Raw genomic sequence first — 25,553 nt, forward strand, 5'->3', positions numbered from 1 at the left:
TAGCCCTGTTTCAGTTTCAGCCCCAGTTCAGTGTATTCTGTTAGGAAAGAGCAGGCAGAGCTGTGTGTGTGAGAGAGAGAGAGAGAGGTACCTCCCTCTCCCCGCCCTCATGCTCTCTCATCTGTGAACTTGCCACAGCCAAAGAGGAAGTGAAGTGACTGACGCGGTCCCAGGCCAATAGAATGACAGAACAAGTCATTCCTGCAACAGGAAAGGGTTCGGTGATGTCATGACGGACACTCCCTCCTGCTCTCCTCCTGAACTAATCCCTCCTCCCTTTCCTCTTCCTTTCTCTCCCTCTTTCTCTCTCTCTCTGCTTTATGTTGGGGTAATTTGGCTTGTTTACCCGCCCTCTGTAACAGAGTGAGTCAGGCTCCTCTTACATTGCCTCAGGGCTCCGAAGGGCCCACACCTCCACACTCAAAAATCTAACCCTCTCCTTCCGTATCTCAGATTCCTTCACACATAATTCCACACAGCTCTACACACACACACACACGCACATATCGTTGGTGTCGGGCGGAAACCTTGTGTGTCCAAGACCTTTGGTTTGAAATGAACTAGTGAAAATAGCAGATCTACAAGCACACAACGCCTCGCGGTGTGCTTGTAGATCGGCTGTTTTCACTACTTTTGTGCGACGGCCTTGTATGAAGAAGCAGGGCTTTACTTGGTGAAAAAAACTTGAAATATGGAGCTATACGAGGTTTCTGCCCGACAACGAAGCTTGAAGTACAAGACTTGTTGTAGGTCGCTAAATGATCTCGCCCTCTCTCAGACTTTCACTGCCTACAATGCTGCAGTATTGTTACAATACACACCTGACAATACACACCTTGAACCTTCCAACCTGAAACAGTTTTTCTCAAACAATTTCATGTCAAGGACACCCACATTAAATGGCGCTTTTATATAGCGCCTTTATTCAAGGCGCTTTATAATGAGTGTGCATTGCATTCACACATAACACACATTCATACACCGAAACCATGCACACAGGACACTTCGCCATCACCTCTAGCTAGGGGAGCCCGGGATCAAACTGGGAACCTTCCTTTTCCCAAGCGGCCACTCTACCTCCTGAGCCACTGCCACCCCACATTTATCTGTATTTATCCGCAGACCCCCAACTGATGCTATATTGACATATACTGGAGTTTTTTTTAATACTTTTATACTGGAGTGACTTTTACTGGAGACCCCCTGGAATTCCCTCAAGGGCCCCTGGGGATCCCTAGACCCCACTTTGAGAACCAAATGTCTTCTGTCCATCCAATTTTTCCACCTTTTATTCTCAAGCAGACACCTCTCCTAGATTACAGAATAGGGCCACACCTTCAGTTTAAGTCTATTCATTCTGTCTCAGTGAGAAAGGCGGCTGGAATTGGGGAACTCCACTTTAATAGTGTTGGTGAGAGGGAGTGGATGGCTCCGGGCTGCTGTGTTACGACACATTTTAATCACTAAAGGAGCAGTTCGGTCTCTCTCTGAAGTTCACTGTGATTGGTCTCCTTTTGAAGTGAGTAGAGACAAAAACAGAGGACAGAGGACAAATTAGACAAGGGGTCTTCAACATTTTCAGACCAAGGACCCCTTAATTGAGAGAGATGAAGCAGGGACCCCCACAACCTTTTCTTTGTTTCCATATAGTTTCATTATTTGACAGCATGATCATCAGTGCATTTTGGATTCATGTCAATTTGTGTTTTCATATATTTAATCACTTGAATCGTCAATACTTAATAAACTTGACCTTTCACTCTGTACTTAGTGTGCTATTTTTCCCCCTACACCAAACATCTTTGCCGAAAATAGCCGAGAGCTTGTAGATCTGCTATTTTTGGCTAAGGGTCCAAGTGGTTAATATAAAAAAGGAATCCATGTTAATGGGGAGTTTTCCCACAGCTCCAACTCCATTAAGGCATTTCTACATTTCCTCATCAGTAAACACCGTTATCTTCTTTTGCTTTGGAAGGAGAGAGATGTAAATGATAAGGAAAAAAAGCACAAATCATGCATTAAAAAAAACACCCGCACACACATTTGAGTTCACTGTACAAAATCCTTCTTCATTTTTTATGTGTTTTTCTCCTTTAATAATGACATACAGCAGGGGACCCGTAAAGTAAACAAAAAGAGGGAAACTGTCATTTGATACAAGCTAGAATGCAGTTCAAAAATATATATAATAATAAAACAAAACTAATAAAAAGCAGGTCTCTTATCCCTTGTAGTTAGAGGAAATATTTTGAATACAGCTTAATATGATGTACAAAATATCACACAGTGATAAGTTGCTATTAAAAAAATAAAAACACAAAGAAATGAGAGTCCTTTACCTTGGCCTCTGACTGATTACTTTTTTTGTCTTTTACTTTATGCCTTTTTCAGTTTTTTTTACCCATTTTCTTACTTTTCAGTTTTTTTAATTGTTTAGCTTTTTTTTTTTTACAAGTTATAGTTTGCCATTGTCAATCACAAGCAGTTTCTATGCCTAGCAAGGAAGAATGGTTCACTTATGATACTACAGTATTCTTACATTTTAATAATAATCATAATTCAGAATTAAAGAAAATGTAACAAATAGAACATGAAAATTATGGACATTTACAGCACAACATGGCCTATCCAGTCTCTTTTCATTTACAGCCTCTTTTCTCACTTACTTTTTGCCTCTTTTTTTTTTTAGTGTGTCATTGATTTGTCTATTCTCAGAAAGGGAACATAGTTTATGTATATATATTTATATATTTAAAAAGAAAAAGAAAAACATCAATTCATTTACAGAAAATCAAACTGAAAATAAATGTGGGCCAGAGCCCGTCCCAGATACCCATGTGGTATTTTTTTATTAACACCAGATAAGAAATACCTGCGAAACATTTCTGCACCCTGTTTCTAAGGCCTGATTTCTACTTAGTTGCGCGCCGGTGTCTCGCAACATAAATTAGCCAGATCTAAAGGCTCACGGAGCCTGTAGACGTGGCTTGTTTGTGTGCAAGACACGACGTGCAGCCACGTATAAATCAGGCCTGACAAAGACATGTCTTTACCATCAATGAGATCTTGCCCTAACTTAAATAATCTGAATCCCATCTATTACTAAATGTAGTGCAACATAATAGCCAGACAGTTAGGCTACTTACTGTAAGTATCATAACAGCATAGAGTTGCCACACTGTATTGTAGTAGCAACTTGCCTTTCTTTGTGACAGATTGATGACAAAGCTAAAATATGTAGTAACTTTATTGGATCTGATGTAAGATTGCACCAACAGCATACTGTACTCCCACCCGTTTGATTAAAAAAAAAAAACATTAAAAGTTAAAACTAACAAGAGAATACCAGTGCCCCCATAAGGAGGGAATGGGATTTCTCTCCAGGCTACTTTGGAAACTCAGATATCACCTTCTGACTCTTAAAGTGACCCTGTGGCCTTGTTGAGGAGTTAAACGTTGCTCCTTAGCTAACTGATGAGATCCATCGGAGCAGTGGACTGTAGATCAACCGTTATGGGTGGCAAGTTGTACCAAAAGCTCACACGTGACTGCAGTTATCAGTTATCACTTGTCAGTACAACGTCGCCAGGGAGGTGGGTGAGAAGAGCTACCGATTCTAATCATTGTGCTCATGCTCTACTCTAGCACATATTAAGCAGTCGTGATGGGTCGTTCATGATCAGTTCTTCCAAAAGTACTAGTTCATTGCTGCAACTTGGGCATTCACCGAATATTCGAATATCAAAGTCACTATTCGACGTTGTTCACCGAAGTCGAATATTCGCTTATTTTATTGTTTTCTCTTTACAAAATATATAGTTTATAAAGCTTGGCTAGATAGGAAGTCATAAGAATGAGTTGTCAATGATGAATGATGAATTTGTTAATGCTCTATACCAGGGGTTCTCAAACCTTTTTAGGCTGTGACCCCCAAAATAAACATATTTTAACTGGGGACCCCCACCCTGACAAGCACTTGGAATTGTAGGTATTACATTTAAATAGTGTTTGGCCAGTTTGGCCTGTCCTGTCGAATATTCGACTATTCGAATACTTTGAGGTCGAATAATTTGAATACTAAAAATCACTATTCGTGAATGCCCTAGCTGCAACATGAACTAAATCGTTCATTTCCTGAAACGGTCACGTTCGCGCTTTCGTTCATGAGCCCCGCCACCTCCCCGCGTACACAGGACGGGAGGGCGGGCTGTACACGCGACGCAACACTACACAATAGAGCTACTGAGCAGTGAACGTGAACGAATCATTCAAACGGATCGTTGCCGTGAACATGAACAAAATTGTTCGTTCACTGAAATGAACTTTTTTTTCCCCCACCACTAATAAGCAGCTGCCCCCTCAACAGCCAATCAGAATAGTACAACCAGGACAACAGGGAGGGGCAACACATTAACAGAGGAGACTAATTCATGTGACTTTTGACCCTCATCTCAATGCCAGCAGTAGCTCTCTCCTATCAAAGGTTTAACCACTTGAATCCTATATACTTGGTTCACCGGAGTCCCCCAGGGGTCTATACCAGGCCCACTCCTTTTTTCCCCTCTACACCATATCTCTTTGCCGAAAAACATCACAGATCTGCTATTTCTGCCGAATGTTTGCCACAGAACAGGTATGCTAGGGTTGATGTGGTTCATTTGCGGGTGTCTCTCCACCAAACAGACTACTACGGAGTGGCAGTCGTATTAAGTTCGGAAATCAGACAGACGGATACTATGGTGCTAAAAATAGCCTAGGGCTTTCTTTTCCAACAACTAGCCCGCTGCTCTCCGACGGTCAAAAGCCGACGAGCTTCCCTACAAGTTGCGACCCGATGCAACAGTGTCCCCACCGCCCATTCAACAGCAGATTTCTAACGCTTTCCAACACTCTGTCTCTGAGTCTTTTCAATATATCGTCGTTGTTGGGTGGAAACCTTGTATGTCCAAAACCGTTTGTTTTGCATTTATCATTTAAAACATTTTAACTAGTGAAAACAGCCGATCTACAAGCACACAACGCCTCGCACTGCGAGGCGTTGTGTGCTTGTAGATCAGCTGTTTTCACTACTTTTGTGCGACGGCCTTGTATGATGAAGCAGGGCTTTACTTTGTTAAAGAACATACAGATTTGAAACTTGGAGATACGAGGTTTCGACAGTGACGATATGTAAAGGGGGTGAATTTATCGTGGGTTCTATTCTCTTGCCCTGGAGGTAGACCCCTCCCCGCCGCCAGATCTTTTCACACAGGAAAGATGGCTGGTTTCACACCATTAGCACTCCGCTGCCTGCTACGATGCCACTGATGCACGCCTCACAACAACAGGAAGCAAGTGGAACGTCACCTCACAACATGAGTGATAGAGATGTCCTCGGATTTACTTCTCTTTAAAACTCTGAATAAATAAAGGTTGGAGAACAATGCTAACCGGCTAGTGCACCGCCCAGAAAGCAGAACCCCAGCTCATCAGGATAAAACGAGCGAGAAGACGATCTGGACTGGTATCTGGTATCTTTGAACAATTTTAAGTCTGTGATTTTTATACGATATATTAATTAATTTTGCTTTGGGAACCACTCTTGTGTCTGCACTCCACAACCAATTAGCCAACCAACCCTGAAATGATAAAAGGCCAGCTTTCGTATACATCTCTGAAATGAAACTCGGCCACCACCATTCTTATTATGAAATGTACGTCGACTTACACTATCTCAGTCACAAAATGATTTGATTATGAGGTGAATACAAAATAATAAAAATAAAATAAACATTCACTCAAAATGATCTATAGCCCAGTGAGTGTGAAAAACATACTTGAAACACACACACACACACACACACACATCCCTGATTCTGACTCAAGACTATCGAGGTCTTAGCACCGAGATTTGACTAGTGCACAAGCAAACACACTCTCTCTCTCACACTCAAACAGTAAAAAGTGCCAACTGGCAAAATCTTCAGCACGTGCCGAGAATACACAGAGTGACTTTCTACCATTCTAGTCAAGATAGTTTAACTGTGCTCCTATGATAGCTACCTCACTATTGAAGTGGTTCTCAAACTTGTTTTTATTTTATATATTTTTTTTAATTCAAGGACCCCATTAATGTACCATTTGTATACTCTGTGTTACAAACGTGTACATTTGGAACCCCCCTCAAGGGACCCTGGACCGCACTTTGAGAACCACTTGTCCTTATTGATTAATACTGTATGAGTGAATGGCAGTCTTGGCGGTTAAAGTACTGAAACTGATCATGACAATAGTGCTTCCTCTATTAGTGGACATTGTGTTTCCCCCTTGCCGATACATACACACACACTGTGGGACGCGCACACAACTCAAGCAGAAGTGTGAGCGACACCGGCTCTCGAAACAGGAGACCGTATTACTCAAGACGTACAAATAGTGTGACTTAGTGTCCTGGCAATGAGGTTGAAATTAAAGCTATTTGTTAGGTGACTGGCTAGTTTATGTCTCTCCCGCACCCAAAACTAAAAACCACGCCGATTCTCCAGCCCCCGCCTGCTACTTCCCCGCATACACTCCGTCCTCCGGAGTCTTTGGAATGAAAACAAATGGCTCTTCTTTTTTTTCGACTATGAGAGGTTAACCCAGAACCTCCCATAACCTGTTTAAGTTTCCAATGTAACCAGAACCACCCCTGAAGGCGGAGGTACGTCCTAAAAGAGAGAGAGAGAGAGAGAGAGAGAGAGAGAGAGAGAGAGAGAGAGAGAAAGGCCTCGCACTGCGAGGTGTTGTGAGCTTGTAGATCTGCTATCTTTTGGGCTAAAGTTCTCCTCGGGATAGGGATTCTAGGGTTCAAGTGATGATGTAAAAATCAACAAAAAGATTCCTATTACCCAAAGATTTGGCAGACACCCCTGTAGTAACTCAGAGGAAGTAACTGTTGAAGACCCCTGCCGTGGCATATGGAAACAAATCCAGAACCTGTGAATAAAATGTTTCACAGCACGGCATTGGTTCAGTTGGTTCGGGTGGTCAAAAGAATAAAAAAAGAAAAGAAAAGAAGAGCCAAAATTGTTCTCCTGTGCAGTGGCTGGGTCGGATGGTCTCTGCACTGCCCCAACGACTGCACTGTCCTTAGGGCAGTGCACCACAATCATGTTAGCAACAAGTCAATGAAGCATTGTATCTACAGTATTGCGCTCCAAAATAAAATGGCGTGTATGTGCGTTCCGTGTGCATATGAAATGTGTGCACGCACAAGCGCACAGGTCTCCTTCTGCACGCCGTCGCGCAGCCGTGTGAGCGGCACACAACGACAAACACATACAGTACATACACAGTGTCTTGTACTAAACCGTAACGGGAGAAGTTCCCCCTAGAAATGACTTGTCTTCTATCGTTATACTCACCCCATGGGGACTTGAATTCATGGAGATTTGTTTTTTCGTTTTCATTGTTTAATTCCCAAGCCAATCATTTGATGAACAGAAGACACAAAGGAAACTCTTCGTGTCCCCTACCGGTACGGCTGCTGCTCATCAAATTATTGGCTTCGAAATGTGACAAAAAAATTAAACAAAAGAAACATGAATTCAAGTCTACATTGGGTTAACAATAGATAGAAATAAAAGTCATTTTAGTGGTGAACCACTCCCTTTAATGGGCGGACAGGGGGTAAAATCTAAATGTGAATCATTGTAGTGTAGAAAAAGTGTTAATCCCAAACATTAAAGAGTTGAAAACAGAGCAGCCGAGGAAGTCGAAGGTTATATAAAAAGCGGTATGATTAGTATCGCAACGAGTCACTGAGGCATCATGGGAACCAGCCGGGAATCGAGAGAAGTGGTGCGTCCTGTGGTGGTGAACCCAGCCAGTGGGGTGCAGGACAACATGGGTGTGTGTGTGTGTGTGTGTGTGTGTGTGTGTGTGTGTGTGTGTGTGTGTGTGTGTGTGTGTGTGTGTGTGTGTGTGTGTGTGTGTGTGTGTGTGTGTGTGTGTGTGTGTGTGTGTGTGTGTGTGTGTGTGTGTGTGTGTGTGTGTGTGTGTGTGTGTGTGTGTGTGTGTGTGGGGATGAGGTTTGTCCATTGTGGTCTTCAGTCTTTTGGCCCAAGTGTGGTTGTAGGACTCTGAGTAATAAACACAAAGAAAAGAAAAGGGTAAATAACTGCTGCACTCACTTCCTGAACAGTCCTGAACATTTCTCTAAAAGCAGTGGCTCTCAAACACTTCACTTTAGTCCATATGTTCGGCCATTTTTACTCAAGCAGTTCAAAAACAAGGAAAGCGATGAGACTCTGAGAAGTTTGAGTAAACATTAATTTATTAGAAACATATGGACTAACACATGCCAACGAGGCTCATCGGTAGATAGAAAGCTGTTTCGACGATGCGGTGAACACCTTATTGATTTGTACATGTTTTGAGCCGAATATGGACGTTGGAGCTCAACCAGCGAGAGCCCTCTGACTCCTCCTTATAACTCCAGTAGAGACGCAACGTCCGAATATTAGCGACCTCTACTGGTGTTATGATTTATGGCTAGCAACACCCCACAAGGACCCCTGGGGGTCCCTGGACCCCACTTTGAGAACCACTGCTCTAAAGGCAAACATTTACTTTAAGAGCCACATCATCAAAAGCATTTATCGGACATGGTTATTGACGTTTGCATTCAGATCCACTCGGCACTGAGTGCCACAGCGCTCCAGTTACACAGATAAGTGGCTCTGTTGCACACTTCAACCATACAAGGTTTTTATAGTTATCAAAGTTTTCGTTTTTATTTCCTTTTGACTTCATGTTTTCAATTTCAGTTAGTTTCAACTAAAAGGGTTTTGCTGGTTTTAGACTGTTTTGGCTTGCGTTAGTTTTAGTTTATTTGTCGCTGTGAGCTAGTAGAAAGGCTATTTTAGCTATTCTTAAAGACAAATATTGGAGGACAAATTTTTGTTTCAGTCAACTAAAATGCTTATTTGGACAGTTTTTAGTCAACTTTAACCCATTTAGAACGGGTACACATTACATTATTGTGTATCATTATTTTATGCTTTAACTATTGAAAAATAGCAGATATACAAGCTCACAGCGCGGCACCGAGTTAGACTTTTTGAAAAACCTATGTTTCTATGTCAGCAGTCTAGCCAGCCATCGTCAAAGAAAAGGTCCTTTTCACTCAACTGGAGCTCAGTTAGTCTGTTCTTGAGAGACTACTGTGTCAGTGGTTCTCAAACCTTTTCATGTGAAGGACCCCCAAACTTGATATTTATTTGGCCACGGACCCCCATCTCAAAATATTTAGTTCCAGGGACCACCCAGAAGCAAAATTTGAGTTACAAACGTTCGCTTTGAAAATACATATCTCAAATCTTTTCATGTAAAGGACCCCCAAACTTGATATTTATTTGGCCATGGACCCCCATCTCAAAATATTTAGTTCCAGGGACCACCCAGAAGCAAAATTTGAGTTACAAACGTTCGCTTTGAAAATACATATATTCAAAGATTTGCGCACATTTTCACGGTAGCAGATCTACAAGCTCGCAGCGCGGCTCTCGGTGCTGCGCTGTGAGCTTGTATATCTGCTATTTTTCACTGGTTAAATCATTCAATAATTCTAGGCCTAAATGGGTAACCCCGTGAGCGTCTCACCAGAGTGGCGTGTTCGTCAGACGAAGATCTTGGCGAGGGCGTCGGCTCCGGCGCTGGCGATGAAGGGCTGCGAGGAGTGGAAGGCCACGTCGTGGATGGCCTCGTCGTGCTTCTTCCTGTGGGCTGTGATCTCCTGCACGCACGTCCTGTTGTCCAGCATCCACAGGCGCACAGAGCAGTCATGGCCTGCAGGGGGCGAGCGAGAGAGGGTGAAGATGGGGGCACAGATGTAGGTCTGTCACGATTATGACATTTCAATAATGTGTTTCCAGGTTTGAACTGGAAACACATTATGAAAGCTGCATGTGTTTCAAGTTCAAAGGGCATGCCACCTTCTGGAAATCCTGGACTACAGTTATGCACACAGCCTGTTACAACAAAAGATCTCTTGTCTTTATTTTGTCACTCTTTATTTTATATTTTTACATTTTTGTGTGGACCCTGAATAAGCCCTTATTCTGGCTTCCTCCCTCTCCAGCATAAATGTACGTATGTATTGTCCACAACTAGTTAAATGCTGCCAACAGTGCCGACTAGTGGTTATAGTAGTCTACTAGCCGGTGAAACTCCTAACCCAGTGCTTTTCAACCCTTTTCATATCAAGGTCCATTATTCATTCAGCACATGAGCCGCGGACCACCATTTGATGACATTTAGCCTCTCACACCCAAAACAAAGAATAATTGGTTGTTGTTGGATAAGATTGTGTCCACAATTACATGCTGTATTGATGTGGCACTACAGAGAGATACCAGAGTTTGCAATTCTTCTCCATTCTCTAATTGTGTAGACTTCTTGTAAACAGGGTTCCCACACATTTTTACCAATTCATTTCCAAAACTTTTCCAGAATATTTAACCCAATTTCCAGGATTATATAACAATAATTCAGCTCAATAACAGGACGCTTACTCCTATGCGCAATGCCCAAAGACAGGTAGTGTATGCCAGTGGTTCTCAACCTTTTCAGGCCGTGACCCCCAAAATAATCATATTTTAACTGGGGACCCCCCGCCCTGACGAGCACTAAGAGTTGAGGAATTTTGTATAACACGGTTCTATTGTGAAAATAGCATATCTACATGCTCACAACACCTCGCGTTGCGAGGCGTTGTGAGCATGTAGATCTGCTATTTTCACAATTTCTGCCTCTAATATTTGACAATTTGGCCCATGTTTAATTTGTCATTTCAGAGGTATTAACAAAATCAATGATGATTGTGGGGTGATTGTGTATCTGTGTTTGTACATGATTCCTTGTATTTCTGTGCATCGGGGGGGGGGGGGGGGGGGGGGGGGGGTTCGGAATGGGGCTTCGGAAGGGGGGTGTTAGAAGTGGGGGGTGTCTGTGTGTCTGTGTTTTGGCATAATACTGTGTATTTCTGTGCATCTGTGCTTCCGGGTCAAAATGACCCGAACAGCACTAAAGGTTCAAAAAATATGAGGGGGGTGTAGCATGGGTGTAGTGCAAAACATTTTTTAGGCCAGTGAGTTTCAGGTGGAAAAAATGTAAACTTATACCTTTTTTTTCCAAATGAAAATGTAAAACGGGTCAAAATGACCCGAACAGCACTTAAGGGTTAAGAACCACTGCCCTAATCCAAGACTTTCAAAACAATCAATATTTCAAAAGACAATCAAGGCTGGTCATGTCGTTTTTTTTAAATATTTGCTCTCCCTGAAGGAGTCCTATTCCCAAAACAAGTCAACAAGTTCCTATTACTGTGGGGAAGCCAGTCAGAACTTACTGCCAGAGATGAGGTAAGTGCCTTTAGGGTCTGTTGTGAGACAGGTGACTGCGTCCAGGTGGGCCACCATTGAATGAACCACTTTTCCTGGAAACCAACACATGACAGCAGTTCAGTCACACTGGACAGGACTATCCATTCTTTTCTGAGCGATTACTTTTTCTAAATAAGCATGCATATTATACATTTATTTATATATCAAATGAATCGACATGGGAAAGATTCTGTGATTAGTATAACATCGACTGGTTTGATTAGTTTGATTAACCAAAATAGCAAACTGATCTACACAATATTGTTGCTATAAAAAAAAGAAGAAGAAGAGAATCGAGCACTCAAAAAATGTGGAGGAGAGGAAGTAATGGTTAGAAAGTCCGGTTAAAGACCGGTTAAGGTCTTCATCAGGACAAGAACTGAATATTTGTGCTATTTTGAAAACTGTAATAATAACTCTAACTGTTGCACCCCAAATCTAGGAACAATCATCGAAAGGAAAGGAAAAAAAAAACTTTATAGAAACAGGGATAACCAGCATGCACACCAACACACACCTGTCTTGTTGTCGAGGAAGCGGATGGTGCGGTTCTCATGTGCTGTGATGGAGACGGGCTCTAATGGATGACTGACCACACGATTTATCAGCTCGCTGCCTGCAGAGGAGCACAAACACACAACCATGATGATCCTTGAGCCCTGAAACCAACAACAATGTAATATGATGCTGTCGGGCAGAAACCTACAAACTCCTTATTCTTTTCTTCTTTTTTTTCTCGTAAATTAACACCCTACTTTATCATACTACAGCGTCACACAAAAGCAGATCTGCAGGCTTTTTTTTTTTTTATATATATGATATGATATTTTATAATATGGTCCAACTCCAATATCAACCGATACAGATATATGCTTTTCTAAATCTAAAAGTCAACTAATAGCTATAATATCAATTTAAATAATATCTATCTAGTGATATGGAGTCTGGAGTCTCATTTCTCTCCAAAAGCCCTTGAATATGAATAAGGATTACTATATTATGGTAAAGGTCAAATTTCGATGTAACACTTTTATGCCAACATCGGGAGGCCGATGATATCGGACGTCCCTGATTGGTTATGTCGGAAACGTACCGTCCTTGGTCTGCGTGTCGAGGACCATGATGCTCTGCTCCGTGTTCAGGTCATAGAGCAGCGTCTCGCCGCCGTTGTAGGATACCACCACCTGGTTGGGGTCCGTGGTGACGAAGGCCACCGAGGTGGGGGTGCCGTGCTCTAGGGGAGGACACACACAGAGAGACTGGGGTCAGGACACCCCACCGTGTAGAAAAAGAAGGCCTGTCGCAATTATTTGACATAATCACAATTCTTTTTTCATAATCGTTTACATGTTGAAAAATGTTCATATTTCAAACATTTTCAAAAATAGTGGAAATAGCAGATCTACAAGCTCACAACGCGTCGCATCGTGAGCTTGTAGATCGGCTATTTCCACTATCAATGCTTTTTTTTCAAGTATAAAGTTGTCAAATATGTAAGATATTTCTTTGTAAATTTAGGTTATGTGTAATATCTTCAAAGCCTACATTGAGTGACAATTAATCGTCATGTAATATGTCATAATGCAGACGTAGGACTGTGACCATTACACATTCAATTTGACGATGCACTGTTACACTGTGTTTTTGGCATTGAACATCGGCTGCCAGCCTTGTGTGCGCAAAATGCGTCACTGTGCCAGTTCACTGTGGGTTATGGGGAGATTTATACATTTTTATTGCAATTTATACATTATTACAGTCTTTTTTTCAAACACACTTACTTTGATGTGTGATATTTTTGGTTCCCTTTATGACAGAAGGCTCAAACTTTGTCATGGGCAGGGGGAGGGGGTTAATTAACATTACATTATATAAAAGCTAATTCTCTGGACTATCGGGCCTGGCAGAGAAGGACATTGGAATTTTCTCGGGACTATCGGGAGGGGCGGTAAATGAGTTAATATTACAGTATGCGATGCGCTTGTATTCTTTTTATCTTTTTTTTTTTCTTTTTATCACATATGCCTATGTATTGTAAGGCAGTCTGTCTTGGAGTTCCAGTAACATTGTTTAACGATGAATTTCTTAAATTGGGCTTTCATTGGTCCTGGCCCGCCATTCAATGTCCGAGGCCAAATCTAATTGCTGACCCCTGATATAGAGGGTTTAAGTGGTATCAGGTATGCACCTCGGCGAATAAAAGGTGAATTGATCCTAGTGCATGACGAAGGATAATTTCACGAGAAATGTAAATCTCCACGATACGATTATTGCGAGTTTTCGATCACGATAAACGATAACGATTATCGTCCCATCCCTAACGTACGCACACACGCACGCACGCACACAAAACACTGTCACCACACGAAACCCTGGTACCTTTCTCCTTGTTGAACACAGACAGACAAGGAGCCGAGTTCTGGGGGTCCCAGATGCGGACGGTGCCGTCGGACGAACAGGAGGCCAGTCGATTGTGGGCTCCCGAGTACGCCAGCCCCCACACACTGTCATCATGACCCACCAGGGCACTGCTCTCAATGCCAGGGTCTGCACACACACACGCACACGCACAAGCACAAGCACACGCACACACACACACACACACACACACACACGAAAAACAACGAACAATCAGCATGTAATTTGATGTAAAACAAATGAATCCTCAACATTAACTTGTCTTGTTACTTTGTACTAATGTGATTATCAGTTTTTACTTAAGTAAAGGTATCAATACTGCAATGTAGAAATACTCTGTTACAAGTAAGAGTGCTTTCCAAAAGTGGAAAGAACTCATTATGCAGAATGCCATTTCACAAGTTTTTAACTCTTTTGAAAATAGCAGATCTACAAGCTCACAATGTGTCACATTGTGAGCTTGTATATTGCCCATTTTCAAATGTCTGAAATATATGTATATAGCTGAAGTGGGTAATGTATATTTTGTAATAATAATGGAAATCTACAAAGTAACTTTAATTTTAAGTTTTCAAATAATTGTAGAGGAGTAAAAGTATAACATTTAGCTCTGAGATGTAGTAGAGTAGAAGGAGAAGTACTGAAAATGTGAAATACAAAAAAGGAAAAAATACCTCAAAATTGAGTACAGTACTAAAACTACCAGAATTTTCAAGTGGAAGGTTAAAAGAAACGACATTAACCAAACCAAACCTGAGTTAATGGCAGAACTACGGGACAGACTCACCGTAGTTGTCGTAAGGATCCACGTTGAGGTCTGGGATCTTCCAGCATCTGATGGTTCCGTCCAGACCTCCGCTGTAGCACGACTCTCCATCATCTCCCATGGCCAGAGAGAGGACAGCCCCACTGGACACACCACACAACAATGCACGCGTGTTAATAGAACTGATCCACTCGGCCCGGGCACCCTAGGCTGCTAATGCCGCCTGACAATGTGTCGCGGGTTCGACTCCCGATCCCGACGACCTTTGCTGTGTGTCAGTTCCCACCTGTCTCTCCCCATTTCCTGTCAATCTAATGTTAACTATCGATAAAGGACGAAAAAGCACTCAATGCTTCGCATGCCGACGCATTGTGAGCTTGTAGATCGGCCACTTTCAAATGGTTGAAATCTATATAGGACTGAAGAGGTTAATGTATGTTTTGTAATAACAATTAAAATCTACAAAGTAACTAACTAGTAGCTAAAGTTTTCAAATAACTGTAGGGGAGTAAAAGTATAACATTTGCCTCCGAGATGTAGTGGAGTAGAAGTAAAAGTACTGAAAAAAATTGGAAATACTCCAGTCAAAACTCAATACTAAAAGTACTTAGTTACTTTACACTACTGGTCATGTGTGTGACAGGGTGAGTGTGTGCTCACCTGTGAGCTCTGAATGTGTAGATGGGTTCAACGTCCAGCGCTGCATTCCTGCAGGGAGACCAAAGAGTGTTAGTTTTCCCTCAGCCATGCTGCTACCGCTGAGTTAACCATTTTACACCTGGCAAACCTATTTTGGCCCTGTCATTACAGGCAAGTAATTACATTTTAAAAACATTCCACAAAAGTGCAAAGATCTCTACCAAAAATATAGGTTTCTCTAACTTTCTTAAAAAAAAACAAAAAAAAAAACAACGCTAATTGCTAAGTGGGGTCCCCAAATTATTTTGGGTGCTTCCGAGTGCAGCATGCGCCCAGCCCCTCTCCCAATACACAATCATTATGAGGCTTTTCCTTCTTTAAAAAATAAATAAATAGGGAAAGGCCGTTTTGGTTCCGGTTGCGTCATCAGAATCAGAAAATATTTGGTGGTGACCCATATAGGCTAGACAATAGCGCCATCCAGCATCAAAACATAGCTCATCAAAGTCGTCCCATGGCAGAGAATGAGTTAATGTGCAGCATTGTTTTCTTATTCAACAGTAAACAAACCAACATACAGTATAAGGGCAATACTGTGTGACAATTTAGGGACTATAAGAACTTCTTAATACCAAATTGGCCAAATTGTCAAATATTGTGAAAATAGCCAATCTATAAACTCACAATGCCTTGCACTGCGAGGTGTTGTGAGCTTATAGATATGCTATTGTCACAATATTTATCTGTGGAACAGAGTCAAACTAAATGTAATGCCTACAATTCCAAGTACTTGTCAGGGTGAGAGGTCCCCATTTCAAATAGGATTATTTTGGGGGGTCGTGGCCTGAAAGGTTTGGAAACCATTCGTCTAGGACTCTCCAAAATGTTGCATGGGACCCAAAGCGGTGGCCTGTGTGACCAGGGCTCTCCAGTCCTTACTTCTTGGAGTGCATGGCCTTGTTGAGGTTCCACAGCTTGAGCGTTCCGTCCTCGGAGGCCGTGAGCAGCACGGGCTGCTCGGGGTGAAAGGTCACGGCGCGGATGGCGTCGAAGTGGCTGCGCAGCGTGAAACGAGGGTTCCACGTCTTCTTGAACTCCTCACGGTTGTCCTGCATCTGACAACACGCACACGCACATGCACACACAGACACACAGAGTGATGAGATATTTTAGGATGGGCGGCTATGGAGCACAACGGGTGCAAGTGAAATTCTCAGACATTTACAGGACACCTTTCCATTGACTGTAATTATTTAATTAAAAACAATATGTTTAAGCAATATATACTTTAATACAGAAGATTAGGCTTCAATGAAAGCATTTTAAAATATATATATTTTTTAATGTTGTTAATTACATTTTTACAATCAATGAAAAACGGTCACATGCAAGTATCTGACAATATATAAAGTCACTATGCCAACTGAGGCGAGGAAAATATAAGGTTTTCTTCATTAAAAAAAAATGCATATTTTGCTTTTTCATTTCCTGAAAAATGAACATTTTGGAGGTTTTGGCCCGACAACAGAGATATATATTTAAATGATAATCTTTTTTACTAATCAATAAAATAATCAGTAATCAACTAATAAATTGGTCTACTAACATCCATGGAGAGGTCATTGTCATTGTTGACGGTGAGGTCAGCCAGCTCGCCCAGGTTCATGTCGGCTCCGGCCACGGCGTCCATGATGAAGACGTCAGAGGAGAAGCCCAGAGCGCCACCTGCAGGTTCCAGAGGGGCGGGGGGGGGGGGGGGGGGGGGGGCGGGGCGGGGGTATAACGCAACGGTCACTGGTGCCGCTTCCGCAGCAACAATACCACCATTCTTTATTACATCATCACGCTGTCCCAACACACACACTCTGGGGTGACAACAATGTGTCACGTTGTGACTGGACATTTCTTGCCAAGAGATTTGGTGTAGAGCAGGGGTATTCAACAGGGGGTCCGGGACCCCTAGGGGGTCCTTAGAGTTAGGGGGTCCTCCAAATCTTTTGAGTGATAGATATATTAACCACTTGAACCCTAATGTTCATATTCTGAGAACTTTAGCCAAAAATAGCAGATCTACAAGCTCACAACGTTGAGCTTGTAGATCGACTATTTTCGGCAAATAGCTTTGGTGTAGAGGGGAAAAAGACCAGACCAAGTACAGTGAAAGGTCAAGTTTATTGAGTATTGACGCTTCAAGTGGTTAAATCTGAAAACACAAAAAAAACAAAATACACTGACAATTTTGCTGTCAAACAATGAAACTATATGGAATCTATGATAAGGTTATGCTTCATCTCTCTCTCAACTAAGGGGTCCTTGGCCTGAAAATGTTGAAGACCCCTGGTGTAGAGGGTTAAATGAAGTTGGTCGAGTATAGTCCTGAGCATCCCTCGTCAAAGAGGTATAGAGTTTAAGAGTAACACCCCTCATCTCTTAGTGGGGGATTTAAGTCTCCTTTAAATGAAACACAGCTAAAGAGAGGACGCGAGGCAAACCAAAAGGATAAATGACAGAGTCAACATGTGATCTACAACCATGTGACTAGGAGACAGAGTGAGAGTCAAGATGATTATTATTATTTGGTGATGGAAGGGAGGGGGGGGGGTTCTTACCTTCCCCGGCACGAGCTGGTCCTGATACAGAGGGGGGTGGGGAGGGTTTGGGAGGGAAGTCCGACATCATGCCCTGTAACTTGTTCCTGCGGTTTTCTGAACCGGGCAACGAGAGAGAGAGAGACACACAGAGAGAGTGTGACAGAGACAGAAACAGAGAGAGAAAGTGTGTGTGAGTGAGTGTGAGAGTGAGTGTGAGAGAGAGAAACGGGGACATTGAGAGAGAGAGAAACACAGTCATGCAGAGAGACAGAGTGAGGACAGGGAAGGGAGAACAGAAGGAAGAGAGAGACCAAGAGAAAAAGGAGCCGTAGGGAAGACAAAGGCACAGAGGCAAGATTATGGTAGGATTTATACTGCAACAGGAATAGAAATACATGTGGAGATGCCAGGAGTATGTCAGGTATGATTGAAAAGGAGCAGAGAGCAGGAAGATATAAATAAAAAGGGGGGTGAAGGAGGGTAAATGTGCCTCAGAGCATCTAACGTGTGCAGGGAAAAGCCTCATCAATACTGCATCTCATGGTGTCACTCACCGCTTTTCACATTTCAACAGATTTTCAAGCTGACGGCTAGCGATACGGGCGGCGCAGGCGGGAAAAGGTTCCGGAACCACCACAAGGGCTTTGAATAGTCCGCGGTGCATCCGGCTTGGCCAGGCACTCCCAACAAAACACAACTGGCCGTGTTTGAGGGTGGGAAGCCGGCATGGGAGGGCGATCTCTTGAAACCACATTAGTGACTACTACGGCTTGGTCAGGGGAGCTATTTGGCGCGTTCCTCCACAAACATCATGCCCTCCCAGTGAAAGTCCTCACCGGTCAAAAGAACCAGCTGGCAACTTCATGTGTACCACGGGAGACCAGCACCCTCCGCTCAAAAATAAATAAATAAAAAGATCACCAGCACGCACTTGAATTCCTTTTAGGATCTGTTATTTATTGATGACCCACTAGCAATTCAAGAAACAGGAGTTTAAGGCTCCACGGCCTTTCTCAGCGGCCGTGGGACGAAAAATGTGTCCGCGTCTTGAACTGCTGCTGGGTCATCAATAAATAAGAGATCCTGAAAAGGAATTCAAGTGATCGCCGGTGTTTTCTTGGAGCGAGCGTTTCATGCCAGAGTGTGAACTGAACTTTTTAACTGACATGCGCTCTTATTCTCTTTTTCAGGTTATCCTGTCTAGTCTACACCCTCCCACACAACCTGATTAGCAGTGACATGGACTACAACATGTGGAAGAAAAGTGGGAATTGGCTATATTGGGAGGGGAAAAAAGGAAAAATCCAATCAATCATTATCTGTCAGCTTGAGAATCAGTCGCTTTCAGCGAGCAACACCATAGCGCAAGGAAGCACATCTGAGGCTGAGGACAGACAACATGCACGGTGTCCTGTTGAGCATGATCTCTGACCCCAAAAAAAAGACACTTGCAGAGAGCAAAACAGGAGTGAAATCACAGCTGAAGAGCGACAGGATCGACAGAGTTCATGAAACAGGCAACAGAGAGACGAGAGTGCTTGGGAATGACAACAGTTTTATTTGACAAAAAAGAGGAGATGCCAGGACAATAGCGAGAAAAAGATGGGGGGTGGGGGGGGGGGCAAGAAGGAGGAGGAGGAGGGGGGGACAGATATATACACTGGTGGCAGTGATGGAGGCAGTGGTAGGCAAAGTGCTGGCGGCAGTTGGCGTTTTTTTTTTTTTTTTACTACGGCAACAGCGTACCTAACTCCCGTCCGTCCCCAGAGATCCGGGCCTCTCCCGCACCCTCCCCCTCCTCCCCCGAGCCCAGGAAGTCAAACTCGCTGAGCGCGTCCTCAGAGTCGTCCTCGTCCTCGTCGTCCTCGGGGTCCAGCTCTGTGGTCATGGGCTCCGAACCCATCTGGCAGGTGGGACGGGACCCGGTGAAGGATGCAAGAGAGGACACACAAAGAGACAGAGGGGGGAAGATTAATTTTTTTTTCCTATGCTCATTTTAAATCGGTTTCTATCCACGAGTTTCCTACGCCCCATAGTGCATCGCGCAAACGTTTGCATCGATCTTCCGGCGCCGATTTACAAGCTCTCAACGGGTTGCATCTGCGACGCGACGTGAGCTTGTATGTCTGCTGTTAAACCCGGAAGTTTGGTCCGGATAGTCTCCAGTAAACTCCTGCGGAAACTTGTGGATAGTTGCGTTTCCATAAAGCTTTTTTTGCGCATTAAGGCTTTTGCGCATAAACCTTTTAATGCAAACGCTTCAAAATTCGAATAAACTTTTTTATTATTCGCAAAAACATGTATGCGCTTGGAGGAGGTGGATTTTGAGGTTTTATCGAAAAAAAACATTAAGCGAATTTGTTTTGAATTAAAATGCATTGAACACGCGGGAAGGGCTGCTGGGGGTCGGCTGCCTCTTGTACCAACACCGGCCACCCAGGAACCCGCTTACAGTATGTTCAAAGCAGTTGTGCTCAGTCAAAAGTAAAACCATTCGTTCTGTGACGGCGCTGCGCGCACAGAACGGCCGAGAACAGCAGGCCTCCAAGTCCAAGCTCACATTTTCTTTTTTTTACTTTCTGATGATTCGCTTCCTATTTTCGAATACGCTTTATGATCAAAAGTCTTTCTCTTCAATCCGAATAAGCTTTATGGAAACGCAACTTATGTTATGGGCATTTTTATTTAAAGGAGAATTCCGGCCTAGAAGCTTCTCTTACCATTAGTTGGTGTTATTTACTCCCCAAAAGAGAACAGGGACCCTGGCGCTATTATTGATGTGATTGGAGTGTGCAGGAGTGCTGAGGAGGTGTCTCAGATCATGTCTTGTGGTTTGAGACACTGGTTCACTTTGCTGGTGTTTTGTAAACCTTTTTTAGTGATGTTATCCGGGTTGTAAGGCCGGATATCTTGGACAACATAATGTCTAATCAGACACGATTGGTCATGCTTCACTTGACATCCCTGCAACCACACTTGCGATTTCCCAGAATTGCATCTCTCTCGTTTTTAGTCATAGTTTTAGTCGACGGAATCGACACTGCCTTCACGGCAGTAACCATTACCTTGACGCGGGACTTTTTGTTCTTGCGTGGGCCGTCGATGCAGTCTGTGGTCATGCCTTGGAAGTCATCTTCCTCGTCGCTGTCGTCCTCGTCGTCGTCCTCACAGCCGTGCAAGAAGGGGATCTTGTCGAGAACCGAGCCGTCCAGACGCTCCTTAGAGCTCTCCTTCCCAGCGTTCCTAAATGTACACACACACACACACTTTAACTCTCAAATACACGCCTGAGATTTTAGATTTTAACCACTTTAACCATTATTTTATGCTTTAACTTTAGAAAAATAGCAGATATACAAGCTCACAGCGAGCTTGTAGATCTGCTATTTTTGAAAAATCGTGAAAACGAGTGCAAGTCTTTGACCCGATCTTTGACCCGACTTCTAAATCCTTCCTCTAAATCATGCCGTTCTCAAACCTTTTCATGTCAAGGACCCCCAAAATGACAGGTATTTGGCCACGGACCCCATCTCAAAATATGTTGTTCCAGGGACCACCCAGAAGTAAATATTTGAGTTACAAATGTTCGCTTTTAAGTAGATATATTCAAAGACTTGAAAAATAAAAATAAATCATGATTTTTCAAAAATAGCAGATCTACAAGCTCGTAGATCTGAGCTTGTAGATCTGCTATTTTTCAATAGTTAAAGCAGTCAATAATCCTAGGGCTAAATGGGTTAACCTCTCTGCTCACCAATCCACAAAGTATGTGGTTCATTTACCACACTGATTCCAAGCGGGTCACAAACCAATTTTAATGCGTCACGACTTGAGTATAGATCTGCAATTTTCGCTAGTTTGGGTCCCGGGCAAACAACTAATTTCAGTCTCAAGTCTCAAGCTAAAACGGTGTAAACTGGTGTAAACTGTAAAGGAACTGATACATGTTTAAGCTTTGGAATATGACCCAGTGTGCAGACTTTTTTTGGATTGAGTGGGATGTTGTGTGTGCCTTATCGTTTAGTTTTTTTATCGTTCAGAAAAAGAAAAGGGTAGGGTTAAAAAGCACAGGGAAGTACTACTCCTTTCCTGTTCTTCCATTCCATACAGAACATGAATTAGGAGAGGAGAGAAGTGGCTATGGTGAAACAAAAATTAATGATAGGCCGCCGCTTCAGAACGTCACTGAAAGAAGTTGAAGCCAGCTCTGCTTTGATTTGCAGAGTGTTGCAGCCGTCGTGCAGTGGCAAGTGTCAGGCTTCGGTTTGTAGCTTCCTGACCCCTGAAAATGACTTGTAGCCTGTTTGCTTTGTTGCAGCCAGTCTGAGCTCGGCATTACAGAATGTCAGATTTATGCCCGCCGTGTCAAGTAAGCGCAGTATTAATGTCAGCAGCCTGGCAGCTGCCCACATGCTTTTAACCCAATCTGTGTCAAAGAAATTACATCACGCTTCTAAGTAAAGGAGAACGCCACACCAGTTTGCATGAGAGAGAGAGTGTGTGTGTGTGTGTGTGTGTGTGTGTGTGTGTGTGTGTGTGTGTGTGTGTGTGTGTGTGTGTGTGTTACTCACACACAAACTGAACTTTATTTTATTTTAAACACAGATTTTCAAAAATAGCAGATCTCAAGTTCACAATGCATCGCAACTCGTCGCGAGTTGCTATTTTAGCAACGTATCTTTTTACTTTAGAAAATGTTCACCCATGACATTACAAACCCAAAATAGGGACACCAGGTTGAAAGTGACAAAAAATCTGAACACAAAGGTTCCATAATTGCAGATACCGTCAAAAAAAGTCGAATAACGGCAGAGACAACACATTCTTTTGTATTCGATAATTCATTGATGAATAAGAAATAAAAATAAATATGTAAAAAAATAAACTGCTCCTTGATTATTCAATTAACCTACATGAGCAAGATTAAGGCCATGGCTACACAGAGCTGGATATTTCTGAAGCTAGAAATATTTTTGTGCTGTTGGGGCTTGCAGCCACATGAAGCTGGATATTTTGGCTGTGAAACTGGATATTTTTTAAACCGGATAAATAAGTGGAGAGATTGAAAAATATCCGATTCACTGGATCCGTGTAGACAGGGAACCCGGATATCTCTGAAGACTTTACTGTGTGTGTGCTGTGCTTGTTAGACCAAGATATCTTTGTCGTGTGGACCTAAATATTTTTCTATGTGGATATCTGAAAAACAGGGATATATGAAATATCCAGCTCCGTGTGGACCTAGATATTTTTCTATGTGGATATCTGAAAAACAGGGATATATGAAATATCCAGCTCCGTGTGGACCTAGATATTTTTCTATGTGGATATCTGAAAAAACCGGGATATATGAAAAATCCAGCTCCGTGTAGCCATGGCCTAAATTATCGGTTGTAAATATTCTTTATATTTTGGGTTAACTGCCCAGGCCCAGACTGGAGGAGGTCTCACCTCTTGATCTGCTCCTCTATCTGTCTGACCAGCAGGGACTCTCCCCCGGCCAGGGCTTCAGGCTCTGGTGGGGGGTCGCTGGGCGGGGGGCCGTTGGCCTCAGGGCTACTCCGTCCCAGCAGGGAGCGCACGCGCTTGGAACGCATGTCCAGGATGGTGTCCGAGTAGCCCACCTCCTCCAGGTACCTACACACACACACGTTTGTATTACTGTACTTGTGAGGACATTGAAGTTTTAGAACAGTGATTTTATTAAAGGAGTAGTTCACCCCAAAATGACTTTTTTTTCTATTGATTAGTCTCGCCATGGAGACTAGAGTTCAATAACATTTTTAGTTTTTTGTCGCATTCCTAGGACAAAAATGTGATAACATTAATTTTCTCCCCATTCGTTCCGGATGGGGACCCGTTTCGAAATAGGTCCCCATCCGGAATCAATGGGGGTAAATTTACTTGAATCAAATTTTTGTCTTAGGAATGTGACAAAAACCAAAACATATTATTGAACTCTACTCTCCATGGCATGAGTAATCAATAGAAAAAAAATCATTTTGGGGGTGAACTACTCCTTTAAAACATACACTTAAAGGACAACTTTGTTTTTTTTTACAACAAGGGTTCATATTTTAGATAGTAATTAGAGAAAAGAAAAGATGAGCGTTAAAATGTTTTCATTTACTCCTTTCTATCGTTTTAGCCATTTTAAGGATTTTGATTTCATTTCTAAATATGTCTTTTTACACACAATAAGCCCATTCCAAAGATGCACTGACATCTTTCAAAGGCAAATGTGACTTATGGGGGCTAGAGTTAATGTAAATAGTAATAAAGAAATCGCCAGCTTATTGAGCCATTTCTAATCCTGAAGCCAAAAATCACACCCGTGTGAAGTGGAGCTGTGTGTGTGTGTGTGTGTGTGTGTGTGTGTGTGTGTGTGTGTGTGGATCATGTGTACCGATTTTTGTGACATTTGAAGAAAATATGTAGGAAAAGGAGCAAAAAGTGTGTTTTGGAGAAAATTCAAGATGGCGGAAAATCTATCATGGCGCAAATGGGCGTGGCCTATATGGGGAGATGCGTCATGACCCAAGGAATCCAGGGAAAAAATATTTTTAATTTTCCGACCTACGGTTCAAGAGTTACAGGCCAAAACGTAAAGTGGGGTGTTATGGCGCCACGATGCGGCCAAATGACACAATTATTTTTTATTTAATCCTTGAAATCATTATGAACCTCCTCTCCAAGTCTTGAAACTCTAGCCCCTATGGTTTGCGAGAGACAAATAATTGAATGTGAGTTTTTGCGATTCCCATTCTAAGTCAATGGGGAAAATTAATTCACTAATAAATTAATATCAATTAAACTATTGAACCTTTCTCTTAGCAAGTTACTAGCCCACGATTCCCGAGTAAGCCGGTCGATTTGACATATGGCGCGAGTGTGTGGTGGCAAAACTGTGGGACTAGTAGCGTGCCGAAGTTTAGGAAGTTCAGGCTACATACAGACACACAGACAGACACACAGACAGACAGACCCACACGGCCACGTATAGGGAGCCTGTGCTTCACACAGCTCCAAAAACAGCTGATTTAAGCAAGTTCGACTATACTTGTAGGGACATTAGTACAAACAAACACACACACACACACACTAATTAGCCATGCTAATGTACACAAGGTGCACGTGTGTACACAAGATGGAGCACAATGTGCAAGCACATCATGCCGATAATAAAAAAGGGAGGCTTACTTGCGTAGTAGCTGCCGGCCCTCTTTCCAAGACATCTGATTGGCTGGCTCAGAATCTGCCTCAGCGGGCCCATTGGGTACTACGGGGGCAAGGAAGAGACTGGTCATGATGATATACTGTATAAGACATGAAAAATTTTATCAATTGTTTAAGCACAAGCAAGATTAAGTTGTGAGTTTTTTTCCCGGACAGATTATCTATTCTGTCCGGGACAGATTATGTTTTCGGCTAATTGCCTGGCCCTACAAGGATCCCAAAAATGTATACACATACTGTAGGCCAGAATTCAGGGTGAGTGATAACAGAGAGTGAAACCTATGATCTGAACAGTCATGCTTATATAAGAGAGGTTAGACATTTGCTCGCGACCCTTTCACGGCCTGAAAAGGTTGAGAAGCCCTGCTGTGAAATACATACCTTGTTCTGCTTCCGTCTCTGGCTTCTTGTCCCCGGGACTCTGGTCACCGCCAGTCTTCAGCTTCTGATGCTTGGCCCTGCAAGGCACACAAATCACCACACGGGGGCAGCGTTACA

General features: G+C 42.8%; 1 protein-coding gene across 2 annotated transcripts in view; it reads right to left on the bottom strand.

Moving 5' to 3' along the window:
* Positions 1-5,088: 5,088 nt before the first annotated feature.
* Positions 5,089-25,553, bottom strand: part of strn4 (striatin, calmodulin binding protein 4) — a 33,090-nt gene continuing 12,625 nt past the window's right edge. The window contains exons 3-18 of one of the 2 annotated variants that reach the window (XM_080731530.1): positions 25,437-25,513; positions 25,020-25,098; positions 23,271-23,456; positions 20,885-21,062; positions 19,566-19,722; positions 17,838-17,933; positions 16,835-16,953; positions 16,168-16,337; positions 15,250-15,297; positions 14,611-14,732; positions 13,785-13,952; positions 12,499-12,639; positions 11,923-12,021; positions 11,372-11,458; positions 9,625-9,810; positions 5,089-8,102 (exon numbers count right to left, since the gene is read on the bottom strand). In XM_080731530.1, the coding sequence (XP_080587656.1) occupies positions 9,641-9,810; positions 11,372-11,458; positions 11,923-12,021; positions 12,499-12,639; positions 13,785-13,952; positions 14,611-14,732; positions 15,250-15,297; positions 16,168-16,337; positions 16,835-16,953; positions 17,838-17,933; positions 19,566-19,722; positions 20,885-21,062; positions 23,271-23,456; positions 25,020-25,098; positions 25,437-25,513 (1,897 nt within the window). In that variant the 3' untranslated portion in view covers positions 5,089-8,102; positions 9,625-9,640. Of the gene's footprint in view, positions 8,103-9,624; positions 9,811-11,371; positions 11,459-11,922; positions 12,022-12,498; positions 12,640-13,784; positions 13,953-14,610; positions 14,733-15,249; positions 15,298-16,167; positions 16,344-16,834; positions 16,954-17,837; positions 17,934-19,565; positions 19,723-20,884; positions 21,063-23,270; positions 23,457-25,019; positions 25,099-25,436; positions 25,514-25,553 lie in introns of both variants that reach the window. The other variant, XM_080731529.1, reaches the window with a different exon arrangement.

Source organism: Nannobrachium achirus (assembly GCF_963921795.1).
Source record: "Nannobrachium achirus genome assembly, chromosome: 8".
In the NCBI taxonomy this organism is placed as follows: Eukaryota; Metazoa; Chordata; class Actinopteri; order Myctophiformes; family Myctophidae; genus Nannobrachium; species Nannobrachium achirus.